Source organism: Panulirus ornatus, chromosome 43 (assembly GCF_036320965.1).
Source record: "Panulirus ornatus isolate Po-2019 chromosome 43, ASM3632096v1, whole genome shotgun sequence".
Lineage (NCBI taxonomy): Eukaryota > Metazoa > Arthropoda > Malacostraca > Decapoda > Palinuridae > Panulirus > Panulirus ornatus.
In genome coordinates, this window is record NC_092266.1 from 28623802 (window position 1) to 28640103 (window position 16302).

General features: G+C 41.9%; 1 protein-coding gene and 1 long non-coding RNA gene across 2 annotated transcripts in view; both read left to right on the forward strand.

Annotated features, from left to right (window-relative positions):
* Positions 1-4448, forward strand: part of LOC139762462 (uncharacterized) — a 108481-nt gene extending 104033 nt beyond the window's left edge. The window contains exons 3-4 of the long non-coding RNA XR_011715726.1: positions 1094-1196; positions 4314-4448. This is a non-coding gene — a long non-coding RNA (uncharacterized lncRNA). The remainder of the gene's footprint in view (positions 1-1093; positions 1197-4313) is intronic.
* Positions 4449-5067: 619 nt separating this feature from the next.
* Positions 5068-16230, forward strand: LOC139762461 (ras-like protein family member 10B). The gene is made up of 3 exons (XM_071687370.1): positions 5068-5188; positions 5513-5646; positions 6051-16230. Exons 2-3 carry the CDS (start codon positions 5575-5577, stop codon positions 6348-6350), a joined length of 372 nt encoding a protein of 123 aa, XP_071543471.1. The 5' UTR covers positions 5068-5188; positions 5513-5574; the 3' UTR covers positions 6351-16230.
* Positions 16231-16302: the final 72 nt, after the last annotated feature.

The following is a 16302-nucleotide window of genomic DNA, read 5'->3' on the forward strand; positions in this document are numbered from 1 at the left end:
AGTGCGCGAAATTTCTCGTCACATATGAACCAGAATTCTCTCTCAGCCGACCACAGTTCTCCTACTGAAGACATGTAGCATCCATAAAAGATCTTCCCGTCTGATAAAAGTCTAATACCAATAAATCACTGATGGTGGTATGTATGCTCCTCAACGTCTGTGTTGACAACAACTTACGAGGTGCTGATACCTGGCTCCGGATCTGTTGACACAAAGGAAGCACAACCCTCAACCAGGAAACTGGTGTAAAGCGAAATTACCTTGGGAGGCCGAGTAAACATTTGCCCTACGTTATCTTGCCCCTTATTACTTCCTTATAAACTTTTCTCATCCAGAACATTTTTTGGATAGCAACCTTTCACATTGGTTTCTATATCACACACACACACATTATATATATATATATATATATATATATATATATATATATATATATATATATATAACCCGCGAGGATAAATCACTGCCAATGTACGGAAATGAGTACAGTTTCACCGAGGACACTCGCGAGAGTCCATTTCCCTTTATATATACATATATATATATATATATATATATATATATATATATATATACACACATACGAATAAAGTGCATACGAACGCGCATTCATAGAACATACGAACCTCCAACAGCCAGGATCGAACCCGGAACCCCTGTGGTACAGGCGGGAACGCTACCGCTATGCTATGGGCCTGGCTAAGATGAAATATATATAAAGCTGTTAGATTTATAGATAAAGAGGAAATACTCACAAAATCCGAGCAGATTATGATCACAATGAAGAGTAAGACACTACAGACTACAATCTTTGTTAACTCCAGCAAAATATTTCGAAGCTTTGTACGTAGCATTTAGCCTGTCCTTACCAAACATGATTATATGTAAGCATATGTACATTCCAAGTCGAATTATCACCGACTGTAAAAGAGATCACAAACAAAACACACACACACACACACACAAAAATCATGGGACAATAATTATCAACATAGAATACACACGATTCCTTAGACGATACCTCAGTACAAGATGAACCCCAGCTCTTGCATCAAGAGTTTTTCTCAAAATTAACCTTTTGCCACCGTTGCAGATGGGCGCCGATTTCTTGTGATGTGGGAAAGCTGAACCGTGCCTGGATCCACGCCCACCTCACGCCCACGACAGCACCACACCCGCGATACCCTCCTCCTCAGGTCAGTGACGCTACAACTACTCGCCAACTTTCCTATGTAACCGTTAAGTCACACACAGCCTAATCACACAGTCCTCGTCAGTATCACAGGCCCAATCCCAGATACTTCTTGGGGTTCTGTTGGTGATATCTATAGAGACACGTTGAACTGTCGCCAGTATACCTCCTAAACATTATACTCGGTATTCTTGTGCTCTTAGTGCTCGTATCTCAGTTTTGAGGGATATCTGGTTTTCCTCCCAAATCACACGTTTTCATCAATATGAATAATTCACAGCTTTTATACAACTAAGGTTAAGCTTAAACGAACGGCTCTTCATCCCCTAAATGTTTTGGATTGATGTTATTCATTATTAGCTATAATTTTGCCATGATATATTTAATTCTGAAACTACAGCTTCATTACTGACTCTATATGAATAATTAGTTACTATTAAATGTAAATAACTGATGCCACATAAGCCATATAACTGATTAATATTTCGGCAACGTGCATAATCAACAGATCATACAGTTCATTAGATGGTAACTGGTTTCATATGTCTATTAGAACGCAAATGATTTCATACAGTCCAACTGAAGGTAAAGTATCTCTGTGTAGACTTAATGAAGTACTACGAAAAATTCTATGAAGATAGCAATGAAGGTTTAAACAAGTTTCAATTAGAGGGTAGTTTACACACAAAAGTAAGATGCCTGAAAATACAGTTTTATGCTATTGGTATCTACGACATGTACACATATTATCTGAAAGTTGTGCCTAGTAAAATAACCAAATATATATCGTTCAATTATATTTCGAACGGATTCAATCAACCCATTAACATAGTAGAATGATACTAGGTATATATACTAGGATATAACGTCTCTGGGGAAAAAGTATTAGTCAGTAAATCTGAAACAATTTCACTTTTGCTCAAAAATTTTAAATAATATTACTGGATCACAACTGGTTATAAGTTTAAGCTCCTAAATTGAGATCACATAGCTGAAACTAAATAATACAATTTGTTTTCTAATGTAGTTAGTTTTTGTTAATATAAATAAATGATACACTTTGTACGAAAAGCGATACAATTCCATGTTTTACTAAGAAGAAAATTTAGGGATCTAAATTTGTTAGTAAAACACTAAATGGACTTCAGAGCAGAGACATTGGCTGGAGCTATATTGTGCTTTACCAAATATGATTTGATTAATATATTCATGAAATTTTACTGATGAAATATTACCTTTAAAGACATCATTACAGATGAAATACCACCTCTAATCACATGTAAAACATAACTGCATACAATCCAAATTTGAACAAAACTATGGCGAGAAATGGTTACATAAAATTCTATATATGCCATGCCAAATAAAGATTGGCCTTCCCTACAGTTTACCTAATTCTGTAGTATAATTTCTACGAGACCACCAGATGAGATTTACGTGTTATTATTATTATTATTATTATTATTATTATTATTATTATCATTATTATTATTATTATATGATTTTCATTATCTTAATTATTATCAAAAGCCCCTTCTCCAGGAGCTCCTGCTGCTTCAAGTCTGCGCTGCAATTAGAAGCAGAAAAAAATATCGACAACTTTGGCGTGAGCTCTTTGAAGAGAGGGTACTCCAATGAAACAACCTCACAACTGTGGCTTCTAATTCGCGGCGTAACCATAAGCGGAGTCCGATAACAACTTCGGCCGATAAAAACGAATATTTACCTCGCCAAATACGACGTCAAACTGTAACCATGGTCTGTGCCCTTCAAAGCGACCTAGCGCTAATCCCTCAGTGGAGCAACAGGTTACTGAATGGAAATTAGGCTACGCACAAGAACAGCGCCAAGCCCATCGTTCAGAGACGTTGTGTATTTGGGAACATAATATCCCCCTCGATAAAGACAAGCAAAATCCATTATACAGCATACCAAAATGACGTAAACAACTACACCTATTGCATGTTTGGTTGAACCTCCCTCGTTGATCATAAAAATGTTGAAGCCTCGAAAACTATACCAACATTAGGTTAGGAGAATGAAATTAAACGCTGAAACGTAACCTAGCTAACTTCAGGAAATGAGTTCTGAAGTCTTGCTTACTATGTTTACTCGATATCTACACGTTTCCTGCACGTAGAAATAATAAAGGCTATGGTTCAAATGATTGTGGTTCATATCATGAAGCATTCGTTGTCCCTTTTCATTTGTTTCAACGGTTAAACAAAGTCATGCGGGCCTATCAAAACATTAATATTGCTCCAGTTAATTCCACGTGGTGTACGGCTACAAATGTTGGCTCACAGGCTAAGGAAGCACCACGATCTCCGTTGTGAAATCTTTCCAAAAAGTGCTCCATTATTACTTTTCTACCACTGCTGAATATTAAGATCCCAAAATGTGCGTAACGTGCACTCATGATAAAATTTTGCATCAACCTACACAAAGCAAAAATATGCAAACACAACATCGCACTAACCTACAACGAGCATCCGAAGTTACTTGTTGTTACGGCTGCTTCGCCCGTTGTATTCGTTTCCATATCTTTATATAAAAGACTGTTCACTATTCTTTAGTCTTATTAGTCTTTTTACTGCTTGTTAAAGGGATAGTAGTGGAACCACAACACAAAAATGAACGAATGTCACTTCACAACACTCGGCCACTCACGGCAAACGGAAGAGAGGTTCCCATGTTATTCATTTCCATTTCTATATATGAAAAATCTGAAGCACATCAGTTTCACCCACTATTGCTTGAATACATTTATTGTAGTTTTGTATTTCCCATTCTTAAAGGAGAACGTTGTGAAAATCAATATTTTGTTTCCATAGCAAGGCTTTTTATAAGTATAAACATGTACCTTACTTTTACACCGACCACTCAGGTGTCATGTCTGGCTTACCCGACTTTTTGGCATATTAGGCCTACCCTGACACATCAAACTTACACTCTATAAGTACTAGGCTACCTTGTGCAATAATCACGTTATATTTATACTACTTTTACAAAGTTTTACTTAATGTACTCCTTTTAGTGATAAAGATACTAGATTTAGTGTTATGAGTACCATGTACTATGCGTTAGGAATGAAATGTGATTTATGAGGCATATGTTGCAGTGGTTGTGGTGAGCGGGTGGGACTCAGGCCCATGTGAGGGTTGCGGGGGGCAGAGGGGTGGAGGTGGCTCGAGGGGGTGCAGCTGCTGCCAGGGGGGACGCTGTGCCCCCTCTTCTTCTTCTGGGGACGCCCCGCCACCCCTCAATGGTCACCTGCCGCAGCCCCCGCCATCCCAGCTGGTCAAGGTGGTTGTCCTGGGCGCCGCCGGAGTTGGCAAGACTGCCATCATCAAGGTACGTCCGTCTCGTCCTTCCAACCACAACATTTCTGGTTTGTTGTTTCTATTTATAATATTGTTTTGGTTATAGTTGTGTCAATTACTAAACTTAGAATTGTAAATACATTTCATGTAAAAAATGTTTGTGTTAATACATTGCGCATTTAAGCAAAAGCAGTCTTACTAACCCTTAGAGCATTCCCTTCTAGCTTACCCATTTACAAAATTCTGAAACCCTTTTTAAATGTTCAGATCTTTTTAGGCATCAGTACTGTTTGCTTACTTCATTACTTCCTCAGTGGATTTATTTATTTGACCAGCGTATGGTTGGGCCTTCTAGAGGTCCCTGAGATTTAAAATTATGGGTGTTGATAAAGGATGTGGTTATGGTCGTGAGGTAATGTGTATTTCTGACCAAGTCAGAGGAGAAGGGGGACATACGCTTGTCAAACTCCTGCGTGCAGCACCTGAGGCCGGTCACGCCCTACACTGGCAAGCATCACACAGCCTTTAACACAGTTTTCCCGGCAGCAATTCGTACACAACGAGTTCCCAGCCAGCCACGAGCCGACCCAGACCCGTGTCAACCACTGGCCGTCAGTCCTGGTCAACGACCGCGTCTACCAGCTGTGTGTCGCCGACCTCCCGCCCATCAGAGGTGAGTGGGACCTCACGTTCAGTACAAGGGAATGGGTTAGTGTGTGGTGGGCTTGTAGTGTATCACAGACATCACACATCAGCGGTACAGGGTTGGTCATACCAAAAGACAGAACTGGAGTCGTTCTAAGCCGTTTACAGTAATCCTTTTGTTAACAGAGGAAAACGCTTCATAAAGTCAGGTTGTGTATAATTATTAACGTCATATTGCAGGCTTGCCGCTTTGTGGCTTTGTTTCTCTTGTAAGAACCTTCAAATGAATTAGCAAAAATTTGTCTACATTCAGTATATATATAAAACAGACTCACTATTGGTCCTCCTACAGCTTTCCCGCAAAACTCCTTCACCGAGTGGGCCGACTACCGCTTCTATGGCCTCAGGTCAGCCATGGCATACATCTTCGTGTTCGACCTCACCTGCTACGAGTCTTTCACACACATCAAGGCTCTGAGGGACCAGGTCAGTCCGGCCCACTGGCTTCATCACTGTCTCTGTTAACTAAACGATCATCGTAACTTAGCTACATAGGTACAAAACTTCACACACCGATAAGACAAATAATTATTCACTGATAACGTGCAATACCGGATTAATTAGACGGTGGGTAGCGCCCGGCCAGGCCCATCCCGTGCTGATGAACGAGCCTGGCCAGCAATAAGAAAAATATTACATATCCAACATTTTATTACAGCAGAATTCACCGGATTTCTGATATTTCCCTGAATTCTGATGCCCGGATTTCTCATGTTGTACCTGTAACCGTTCATTATATATATATATATATATATATATATATATATATATATATATATATATATATATATATGGTGTATAGGTGCAATAACATTAGTTTGTGTGTGCAGGTGTACGAGTCGCGGGACATGCGTGACGTGGGCGTGGTGGTGGTGGGCAACAAGCGTGACCTACTGGACGCCACGGAAAGCAGGGAGAAGCGCGAAATGCGTGAAGTAGCAGGCATAGTGCGGAAGCAGTGGAAGGCGGCGTACGTAGAGGTGTCGGCTAAGTGCAACTGGCACGTGGTAGCCGCCTTCAGGGAGCTCCTGCTGGCTGTGGAGGACGCCCATGCCCACACTCACGCCCGCCCACACAACCTACAGGAACTGCACGAGGTGATCGAACACTCCAAGTGTACTATATTGTGAGATACAGCGGAGCGTCGTAGTTGCGTTATTTATAATGTTATACTAAAGTTAAAGCAAATAGTTAAGCAATATGTTAACAGTTGATATGTTCACAAAATGCTATAATTCCCTGACCTTCACCCCTCCCAACCACTGTTGTTACATCCCCGAAACGCACAAGTAGTCTCAGTGAAGGCGGTGAGGCTGTGTGCAGCCTTGTACACAGATGCGCCTCACTGCTGCACAGACAGCGTGCTGCAGCTGCTCACGCTCGTTGCTGTACTCTCCATGCTTCTACTACAAGAGGCCGCTAACAGGAAAATTCCTACAAGTCACACTAAAGGCTGTTATGTAGATGTACAGATCTAATTCAGTTTGTGCTGTACAAGAGTGCTTCCCCTACAGAACTACTTTTGTACGAATGGACGGTGAAATTGTACAAAAACTGCTGCCTCAAAAGTGCTGAAGAGCATATTTGCTGCTGCTGGCGACACCGACACTCCTCAATCACTGCTCCGACCGCCTAACTTCCCCGGACTGTATCACATTTTTATGGATTTTGATAAACTACTGCTCAAGCTGGCTATTACTGAACTCCGTTCCAGACTAATGTAAGAATCTACAAAATTTGGGATATCGTCGTTTGATGACTTTAAGGTCGTCAGGCTCACAGTATGAAGCAAGATGTACATAGGACAGTTCCTGGAGCAGTGCGATGTGCAGCGGCTTTAGTCACACCTTCAATATTAATAGAAAATGTTACCTATCGGATATGCAACACACACTCAGTTAAGACCACCAAAACAATATTTCTAGTCCAGTGTGTAGAGTGAGATAACAGACGAATAAAAATAATGTTAAAGGAAAGTATATCAATGCAGTGTGAACGTGTACTCATATACCTACAGGATGAGTACTACTTAAGCAGTACAACGTTGCCACTCCCCTCAAGTAACTCGGTGATAATAATCCTACAACAACGATGTGTTGAAATACCTTCTTATGACCAAAAAATGTAATTGAAGATTACTTCAAACAGAACCAGTGATTCTAACGATGCAATATTTGTTTTGTGGCGCACAAGTTTCTGGTTAACCAAGTGAGTTTCCTAAATGTAATGGTATTTATTTCAGATTTTTTTTTCCAGGGTAAAACACAAGAACTGGTAATGTCACAAGGTTCACCACTGCAATGTTATGTTTTGTATGTTCTCATTGTATCTTTACTGTTCTTCGATCACTTTGATTTTGAATGGCAGTTGAAAACCTAGCAGAGTGAAGATCTCAGCTGCCTCCCTCCAGCCAGGAGAGAGGCAACCAGCTCACTTGCTGGTGAAGCAATGACGACATCCTTCCTGTAGGTGCTATTATTCACTTGCGGCACCTAGAGCGGTGCACCTCGGGTCCCCCGACACGAATTCACAAGGGCAGGTCACAAGTTAGGTAATACTCGCACTAATCTGACATATAACAAAGTTAAATATAAAATATTCGTTACTTCTGTTGATAGTACTTGCTCAGAAATATAATTGTTTTATTGGAATATCATAACCAGTTCCTAAAGTCTTGGAGTAAATCTGTTTTTAGCAAAATGTAAACGGATAATGGTCAATGGGTTCAGCAAAATGCTCAGAATGTACAGCCTGTGTTCCACACAGCGAAATGTAACGATGTTGCTGCCGCACAGAGGGCCGGTCCACTAGAGTGAGCTAGGCTGCCGTCCCAGCCCTTCTGCTGGGGACTCCACCGCTTAGCTCGTCACGGTAATGGTCACTCTCGTGTAGAGGCCATTAAGGCAGTTGCACGGCCCACATCCATTAACTAATCTAAACCGGGTAGTGTCCGGGCCAAGGTCCATTTGCTTGGCCTGGCTAGAAAAGATGTGGGCGACGCCACCAGCTAGCCAAGCTCAGAGCAGTCCTGTACACGACCTTCCTTCTCTCTTGGCAACACAGGTATGTCAACCTGTCCTATATCCTACGAGTCTCATTTTCGTTGGTCTTTCTAATCAATGTGTTCAAGTTTTCCCATCATCCTCCTGTGTAGAGGAACCAGTTGATCAATAATGAGTCCCTCGTGCCTCAGTTGTACATTACACTTTTATCAAATACATTTCCCGATCACGGCTACTAGTTGGTACTTACACATGAATCCAATTTAGTCTATTTCTTTGGTTAGAAGACTTAAGCTGTATACGAAACATCAGAACACTGCATCCCTAGCGGACACAATAGCTGGACCCCAGCGTTCTCACACCCTCGTCACCACAGTAGAATAAATAAATAAATGACCCGATAGGCTGAATCAGTCTCAAAAACCTTTCATCCGCGTCTATTGCTCCGGGTGACCCGAGCTTGTCGAGTGTCGTCACTGCCTCGCTGACCTCAGCATTATGATTGGATTTTTCACGAGCCATTATGTTTGTTATGTGAGCTGGGCTTGGCATGTATCAGTTTCACTATTTGTTAGTGTAATTCATGGCAGTGACAATGCATGAGAGATGCAGTGTACTTTAGTCAGGTACTGTATGTTGTCACAGAAGTGCATGATTAAAGATATTCAACATAAGGATCATCAGTATCACTATACTGTAAGAAAAATAACTTCGTTTGTATATATTTACTGTAATTTACGTTAGAGGGGGGGTTAGGAAACACCCGAGAGTCCAACACTTGAGGCATAAAGTCAACGTGCCACCTGATGCAATCACATGTAATTTGACGTGTGCCTGTGTGTGTGTCTGTTCTTTATACCCAGCTTAGTGTTCCCATACTTTCCTTGTTATCAAAAATGCACATACATATACATGACAGGTGTAAAGAGTGAACTAAATGCGTGAAACCTAATGAGTGTATATACAGGCAGGAGTGCGTCCTGAGTGCACTGAATCGATCTCTTCTGTTTAATTGGGATTTTTTTTTTTTCGCCAGTACTCGAAGACCTTACTAGACTACAACGACCTCCACAGAGCGGACATGGAAATACAGGTGGCAGTCGCAACGGCACTTGTGATTTCTTAATATCTAATTGATAGCTACTATTGCTCGTCTTTGCCACGCTTCTTTGCAACAACAAATTATGACTCATTTCCCGTGAATGGGAAAGTGATGCAAAATAAATCAGGTTGAAAGACCCATTTATACTGATTATGATTCTAGATGTTTTCAGTACTCAGTGACTGGATCTAAGTGACTGCGTTCAGTACGGGCAAATTTCTTTACCTTGGCAGCGATGATGAATGGTATGGTTACTGTCGGAACAAACGGATCGTCATCAGCCAGGCGTGCAGGAGGTTGCTCTTGGAAGCTAAGTCCAGAATGGAGGAGGAAGGGAAGTAAGAAGTAATCTCCGCAGACATGTTGCAGGAACAGTGACGACACAACCGGGATAATATTTCATTATTAGCTTTATCATATAAATGGAACTTTTTTGGGGGGGAAAAGACGTATCTTCTAACTTTACAGCGGAAATACTTCTTACTAAACGTTTACATATTCTATACAAAATGAGAGTACGTTTAAAGAGGATATACGTTATATATATATTTACCCCAGGACCTCTTTAAAAGGGCTCCTGCAGCTCAGAGGTTGCCTGCACGCAGCAGCAGGGAAACGATGGACTCCGTAGAAGCAAGCAGGCCCTTGACAAGCCCGTATTCATTTCCATTACAGCAGGGGTTCCTAAATTTCATCACGCGTACCACTGGATATTTTCGTGGCCAGAGCGTACCACTATGCCCACTGGTACGTTTATGAGGTTGAACATGAAATAATACTGTACCGCTGAACTAGTTATCAGCTCTACGTATTATAACGACCAAATGAATAGTGAACAATGAAGTACTATTTGATTCTAGACTTCAAGCACTGCAATAACTGCAAAAAGTCGAGGCAATACGAGAAATATTTCAAGGCACAGGTGCCGTGACAACTGAAAATCCAAACCGGGAAGCATAACAGCTATATTTCTTGCACTGTCTTAAGAAAATAATGAAAAAAATCAAGCAGACAACAAATAAATTTCCTTGAACCAAATAAGTAGGCGTCCATTGAACTTTTCGAAAAGCAAAGTAAATAATTACAAACACCAGTAGGCATTTCCAAGCTACAGGTATATCACTTATGAAAACTGTTAGAATGCTTACTTATATGCCTCTGGGAACACAACTACACTGCTAACTGTAAACTTAGCCAATTCATAACTTACGTATAATGATATTAACTGGAAAGAAGTGAAAACGATGAGGAATGTGGGATCCATTGCCTTCCAGGTTCAGCTAGTCCTAGTTGTTTGTGTAGTTGCCGTACTCGCTACCAGAGGGACACTTGGGCGCCCAATTCAAAGTAAATAATCAATCGAAGAAAACTCTTTTGCTAGTTCCATCGTTCGAAAAGATAACTGGTTCTATTCACTGAGTACCACTGATAAAGCCTAAATGTTCTATCAGTGGTACATGTACCACAGACTGGGAACCTCTGATTTACAGCCTCGCCGAAGGTGGCAGCTCACTGACGATGTAACTGCTGGCGAAATCAGGTACACACACAGTACATATATATATATATATATATATATATATATATATATATATATATATATATATATATATATATATATATATATCGGACTCATCCTGCTTGTGGTGATGCCGTAAGTAAGATTGTATTATTGGTATACAATCTAGATGAACTTTTCACCCTAAAGGAGCTCACCTTTTCCTTGCTATTGACTGTACCGCAACCTTGAACTTGCAGGAGCCCCTGGAGAAGGGGTCCTTGGGTTTATACGATCATGGGATATTCCTGGGTGCGTGCGTGTTTGGGATATACTGTATTCGACACTGTAAAACAAACTAAAAATGCATATCGCCGCACATCAACACTCGAGAGGACAAACAAGATACTTTAAAACTATACTGTCAAGAGATGACGCCAACGGTCAAGTCTGCTGCCAAGAAAATAGAAAAAAAGAACTAATGATTTGTGTTCTCAGTAATGGTTACAAACGACCCGCCAGCTTTTAACAGTAACACTTCCGCGCTATCGAGGTTGAGCTGGGCGAATCTCATTGTTATATCTGTATTATGTTAAGGTATTATCACATTAAAGTACAGTTTAAGGACCTACTACGTGACAAACCGTATTTTTTATGTACAGCATTAAAGGCTGCAGTGTTATGAAAGCGTAGCTGGAGTCAGTTCACAGGCTGGGGTTAGCCGGTTGGCAGCCGTGAGTGCTATACCCCTGCCTTAGACATACGGCACAAGTGTGCACGTATCGTATAGATGTAAAACAATTATATAGCTGTAAGAGTGATGCCTCACCCAATCTGCATTCGGCCTATGCACAAGACAATAGTATCCTTTAGCAACTCATTTATATACAAAATCTTCAAAATACGTACTTCCCTATAACATCATAAATCCCAATGTACGAAACTAACCTGTATTATGCTTCTTTGTGGCAGAATTGGCCTAGTGTGGGCAGACTTGAGTGTGGTGAACGGTGAGAGTGGCCAGACTCCGCCCACCTACTGCCTCGCTCACTGACTGACTGGATCACTCAACCATTACGTTACACTGAAGATGCTTTATAAGACAGTGCCTCTATGTTACGTGGTTAACTGAACCCGACGTTGGCGTCACCTGCCGCGTTAACCCATGCATCACAGTCAGAACCAACCTCTAAATATAACGAAAGCCTACTAACCTATTTCTTAACCGGGAGGGATTATTATTGTTTTTGGTTGCAACCATTTCAATAGCGATATATTCAACTAACCATCAAATACAGAAATATCTAAACTTACTAACTCTGTTGGTCTCAAAACAATGGCTTACACATGCCCATCAGCTGATGGTGGGGCGCTGGTTCCGGCCTACGGTAGTGACGATGGCAGGATGTCGCTTCCTCCACGACGTTGAAGGCGATGACCGTCGGTCTGGTCAAGTGTTGCCGTGCTAGGTGACGTTCCGTAAGGGATCTTGTCTCCATTATGTTGTATATAGTCAACCTATGTTGTAGGATCATCTGATCAGGGAGTACTCGAATTTCAGGGTCTTTATCTGGGTTTCCACTGTGAGTTAGAACGACGATCATGTTTGTACCGTTTTCCCGTCCATCAATTTAGACGCATATATATACATACTTATCGAATTATAACCAGATGTTATTCTATATCAAACATATTCCATGATGCGTTAGTCAGCCATGTTAGCCTAGCGGTCAGCGTAGGAGGACATGAGGGCGTTGATAACCTGAGGCTGTGCACTTACCAGTGGGAACACCTCCCACGAGTCGGTCACCAGCACACACGCGCTCCTCACCAGCTAAATATCACAGGTGATGCTTCCTGTGCGTCGGTGAACAATACCTTCATTGACATGCACATGCTTGCTTCACTCTCGGATTCTTAAAGCAACAGGATCACGAAGTAACAGGAGCGGGAGAAGGCTGCCAGAGACCTTGTGTTTCCAGCAGGCAAGAACCAAATGCATCGTATTGTGTCAAGTCCGGCACTCAAGTCTGCTCTTATGTCATCTTAACAATAGATGACTGTATGGCTGCATGACAGACAGACTGTTGTCACGACAGCGGTATACTGCGACGATCTGCTGCAAGAAATCATGAGAAAAGTCCTGGAAATGTGAGTATTCTCCCGTATTCAGTAGATAAAGGCAATAATGCTCATAGGTTTAGGCTAGGCAGCGCTCCTGAGGGTGCGTGGCGTACGTCCCCCGGCCAGGAACGGAAGCAAGTCTTCCTCTGGACTACCACCGTGTACAATGTGAACCCCCAGGTACTTATCCCACCTAAAGTGCAGTGATGAGGTGGCAAGCGCTCATCTCCAACTGGGTACAGGGGTACCGTGACCGTCCTCAGGAGTGTGGCCATTCGCTAGTTGTTTCCCTCCGTTTGAGTGTTCCGCTGCCTGTCTACACCATCAATCCCTGGGTCAGGAGCAGGCCGGGTCACCTTAGGTCACCCTACATTGATCTGATAATCATCAACCTTACAGACAACTCTTGTTCGTTACTTAATACCGATGCGTGACTATATTCCCCTTTCGTAGGGTAACTTGCTGTAAGAATGTTGACGCACATCACGAGCGAAAGGGTAAATGAACGTGGAATTCGTCGTGAATGTTGACCCTGTACTGCTCATTACACAAGTGTAGGGTTTCAAAATTACCCATCATCAATAAGCACCAGCTGGGTGTTTTCATACCATAATTATGTAATAACTTTAAGAACAATGGGAAGGGATGTTTACGATGGGGCAATCACGGCGATCTGATGGATTATCATTTTGCACTCAATGGGGTTTATTACTTCATATATATGTATATTCTCAGGGGTTTGTCTGTATACACTTTTCGGGCTTATGGTTTTAAAAACTTACTTGAGGGGTCTGATGTATAAAATGAGTACTGTTCTATACAATCTCTGGTAGCAATTTTATGCGTATTTTACTTTTATGATTATTATTTCTAAGCACATCCACCAACTGATTTGGAAATTCCAGAGCCTATATATATAAACTAGACTTTACTTGTGTCCAGACCAGTTCTATGGGCGGGAGGTGATCTGCAGCGCCCCCTGACCTACAGCTGACCCGCCGAACTTAGCCTGACATGAAAACGATTTCCTTTGTCTTGTTATGGTGAGTGACCACAATGCTCACCGCCGTATATTGTTGTGAGGGCGTGGGCAGGCCAGGGGTGGGGGTGGAAACCCTGTTTAGGGGCGAGGGTGGGTTCTCAAGCCAAGGAAGGCATACTAGGCTATGTTTGAGGGTGGAACCCAAACTGGGCCAGGGAGAAGAGTGGGCTCCCAACCTGGACCTAGGACGAGGTTGAGTTTATAACCTGGGCCAGGGACTAGAATGGGCTTCCACCAGTGCCAAGTACTGGGATGGAATCCCATCCTACTGTAGGTCATGCTAGATGAGGCTTCAAGAGGACCTCAAGGCCAGTATCTAGAAGCTGTCCTCGCGCTAGTAAAGGATTCTGTTTCCGTAACTCACATGGAATAGGAAACCTAACGATATGAAAAAATAATATTTCAGTAAGCCTGATAATACCTTAATGCTCTGGGTTTAATGTGCGTGATTAAGGTCACCAGTTCAAAAAAAAAAATCTAAAAAAAAAATCTAAAAAAAAAAAATCTTACTTTCAGCAAGCATATATACATTTTCAAAAATTACAGACTGTAAGTAGAGTGTCTTGACTGAGAAGACAACCTACATTTAGGCTACTAAGTCATTAATACACCGTTGTTAATGAGGAAAACAAGGTAAGAAATTGTGCGTGGAAGATATGGCTGTTCGACGATCATAGACTGAAATGTTCAAATATATATATATATATATATATATATATATATATATATATATATATGGTAAATTCGTAGGAGCAAACCTACAAACAACAAAAAGAATAGTGATGAGTTAAGGAGAAAGCATGGATATACTGAGCATGGAAATATAAAACGAGTGAAAATTAAAGATTAACCACAATACGTCGCTCATGCAACTCTCTTATACCACATATTCCTCGATAAATCCAACATAATTTGTATACGATATTAATTAGAGATTAATGTAAATAACTAAACTAAAAATATAAAGCTTATCAAATGAGAGAGCCAGGGTTTGCGAGAGGACAAGGTTAGCATACGAGACATGACGTCTCACAGAGAAGGTGAGCGCAGCTGGTGCCAAACGTACGAGTCTAACATCCCCATAACATAACCTTCACCTGTCCTAATCTTTATGTCACACCGTCCACACACAAACTTGGCCTCTTCAGATAATCAAATTTAGATACTTACTACTGTTCCCTTACTGAAACCCTCCTATTACCCACCCCTTGTTCATACTCCGTACCACCCTTGGCTCCTCCACTAACACCATAGACTCTCCCATTATTCACTCCTGGCTCCCACACTATCCCTTCCCCCACCCCCCACCCTGGCTATCACACCTGGTTCTCCCACAACTCACCCGTGGCTGACAGTGCCGTGACATCCTCAAATAGCAACTGAATCATTTCCCGAGGTCACCCCAATCATCATGACGCTCTCTCTAAATATATCTTTGTGTTTCAAACACCCAATATTCACCAACCTGTCATTTAACACATTTAGCAGTCCTTCGAAATATGCGCCTCATTTCCTCTTCACCTCTTTTTTGCCTGTTACCACTTTCCTCTCTGCTCCCCTCACTGATGTCCCCAGTTGTTCTCCTCACACAATTCACCTCCTTCCAAAACGTTTTCATTTTCTCCCAGAAGCTCGCCAATAGTCTCTCACTTGCCCTCTTTGTTCAGCCCTTGCACCTTCCCTTTGGCTTCTAACCGCTTTCTCCTGTACACTTCTCAATAACTCGCACTCCTTCCCTGCGGATGAGGTCCAGACTTTTTTTTCTCTCTTGCAACAGTAACCTAACTTACTCATCCCACCCACTCACTGCCCTGTCTCAAATACCCCTCATCCCACCTTACCCACGCCACATGCTTCACCTGTACAACTCTTCCTTCTTCTCATCCTGGTTACATCCGGACACCCTAGCCTGAGTGAACCTTCGAGGAGGATAAGCACTTCTTGCTTGGCTCCTCTTGTTCCCACTTCCAGAAACTGAAGTCAAAGCAAATTTCCGGCTTCCAGCTTTCGCCACTTTTAGTCACCTCACACATATCCCCAACTACCACCCCTGGCTCCCCCTCCTACTTCCCCTCTACCACCCCCACCTCTCACTATTCACCCATGGCTCCCCTAATAGTAACCCTGGCTCCACCCCACTACCACCCCTGGCACTCCACTACCCCCACCCATGGCTCCCCATTTACCCATACCGGGCCCGCCCATTTCTTGTTAGATAATAAGTTAATAAACATAAAACAATTTTTGAGTTTTATTGTCTCCTTATTTCTAGTTTCATTAAATCAGTATAAAAGTCTTAAAATAATGGTAAAAC

What these genes read in the sequence shown, in the direction of transcription:
- LOC139762461 (XM_071687370.1), top strand. Translation starts at nt 5,575, where the DNA reads ATGGCATACATCTTCGTGTTCGACCTCACCTGCTACGAGTCTTTCACA. An exon ending in TCAAGGCTCTGAGGGACCAG is followed by an intron (nt 5,647 to 6,050) that starts GTCAGTCCGGCC and finishes TTGTGTGTGCAG; the next exon opens with GTGTACGAGTCGCGGGACAT.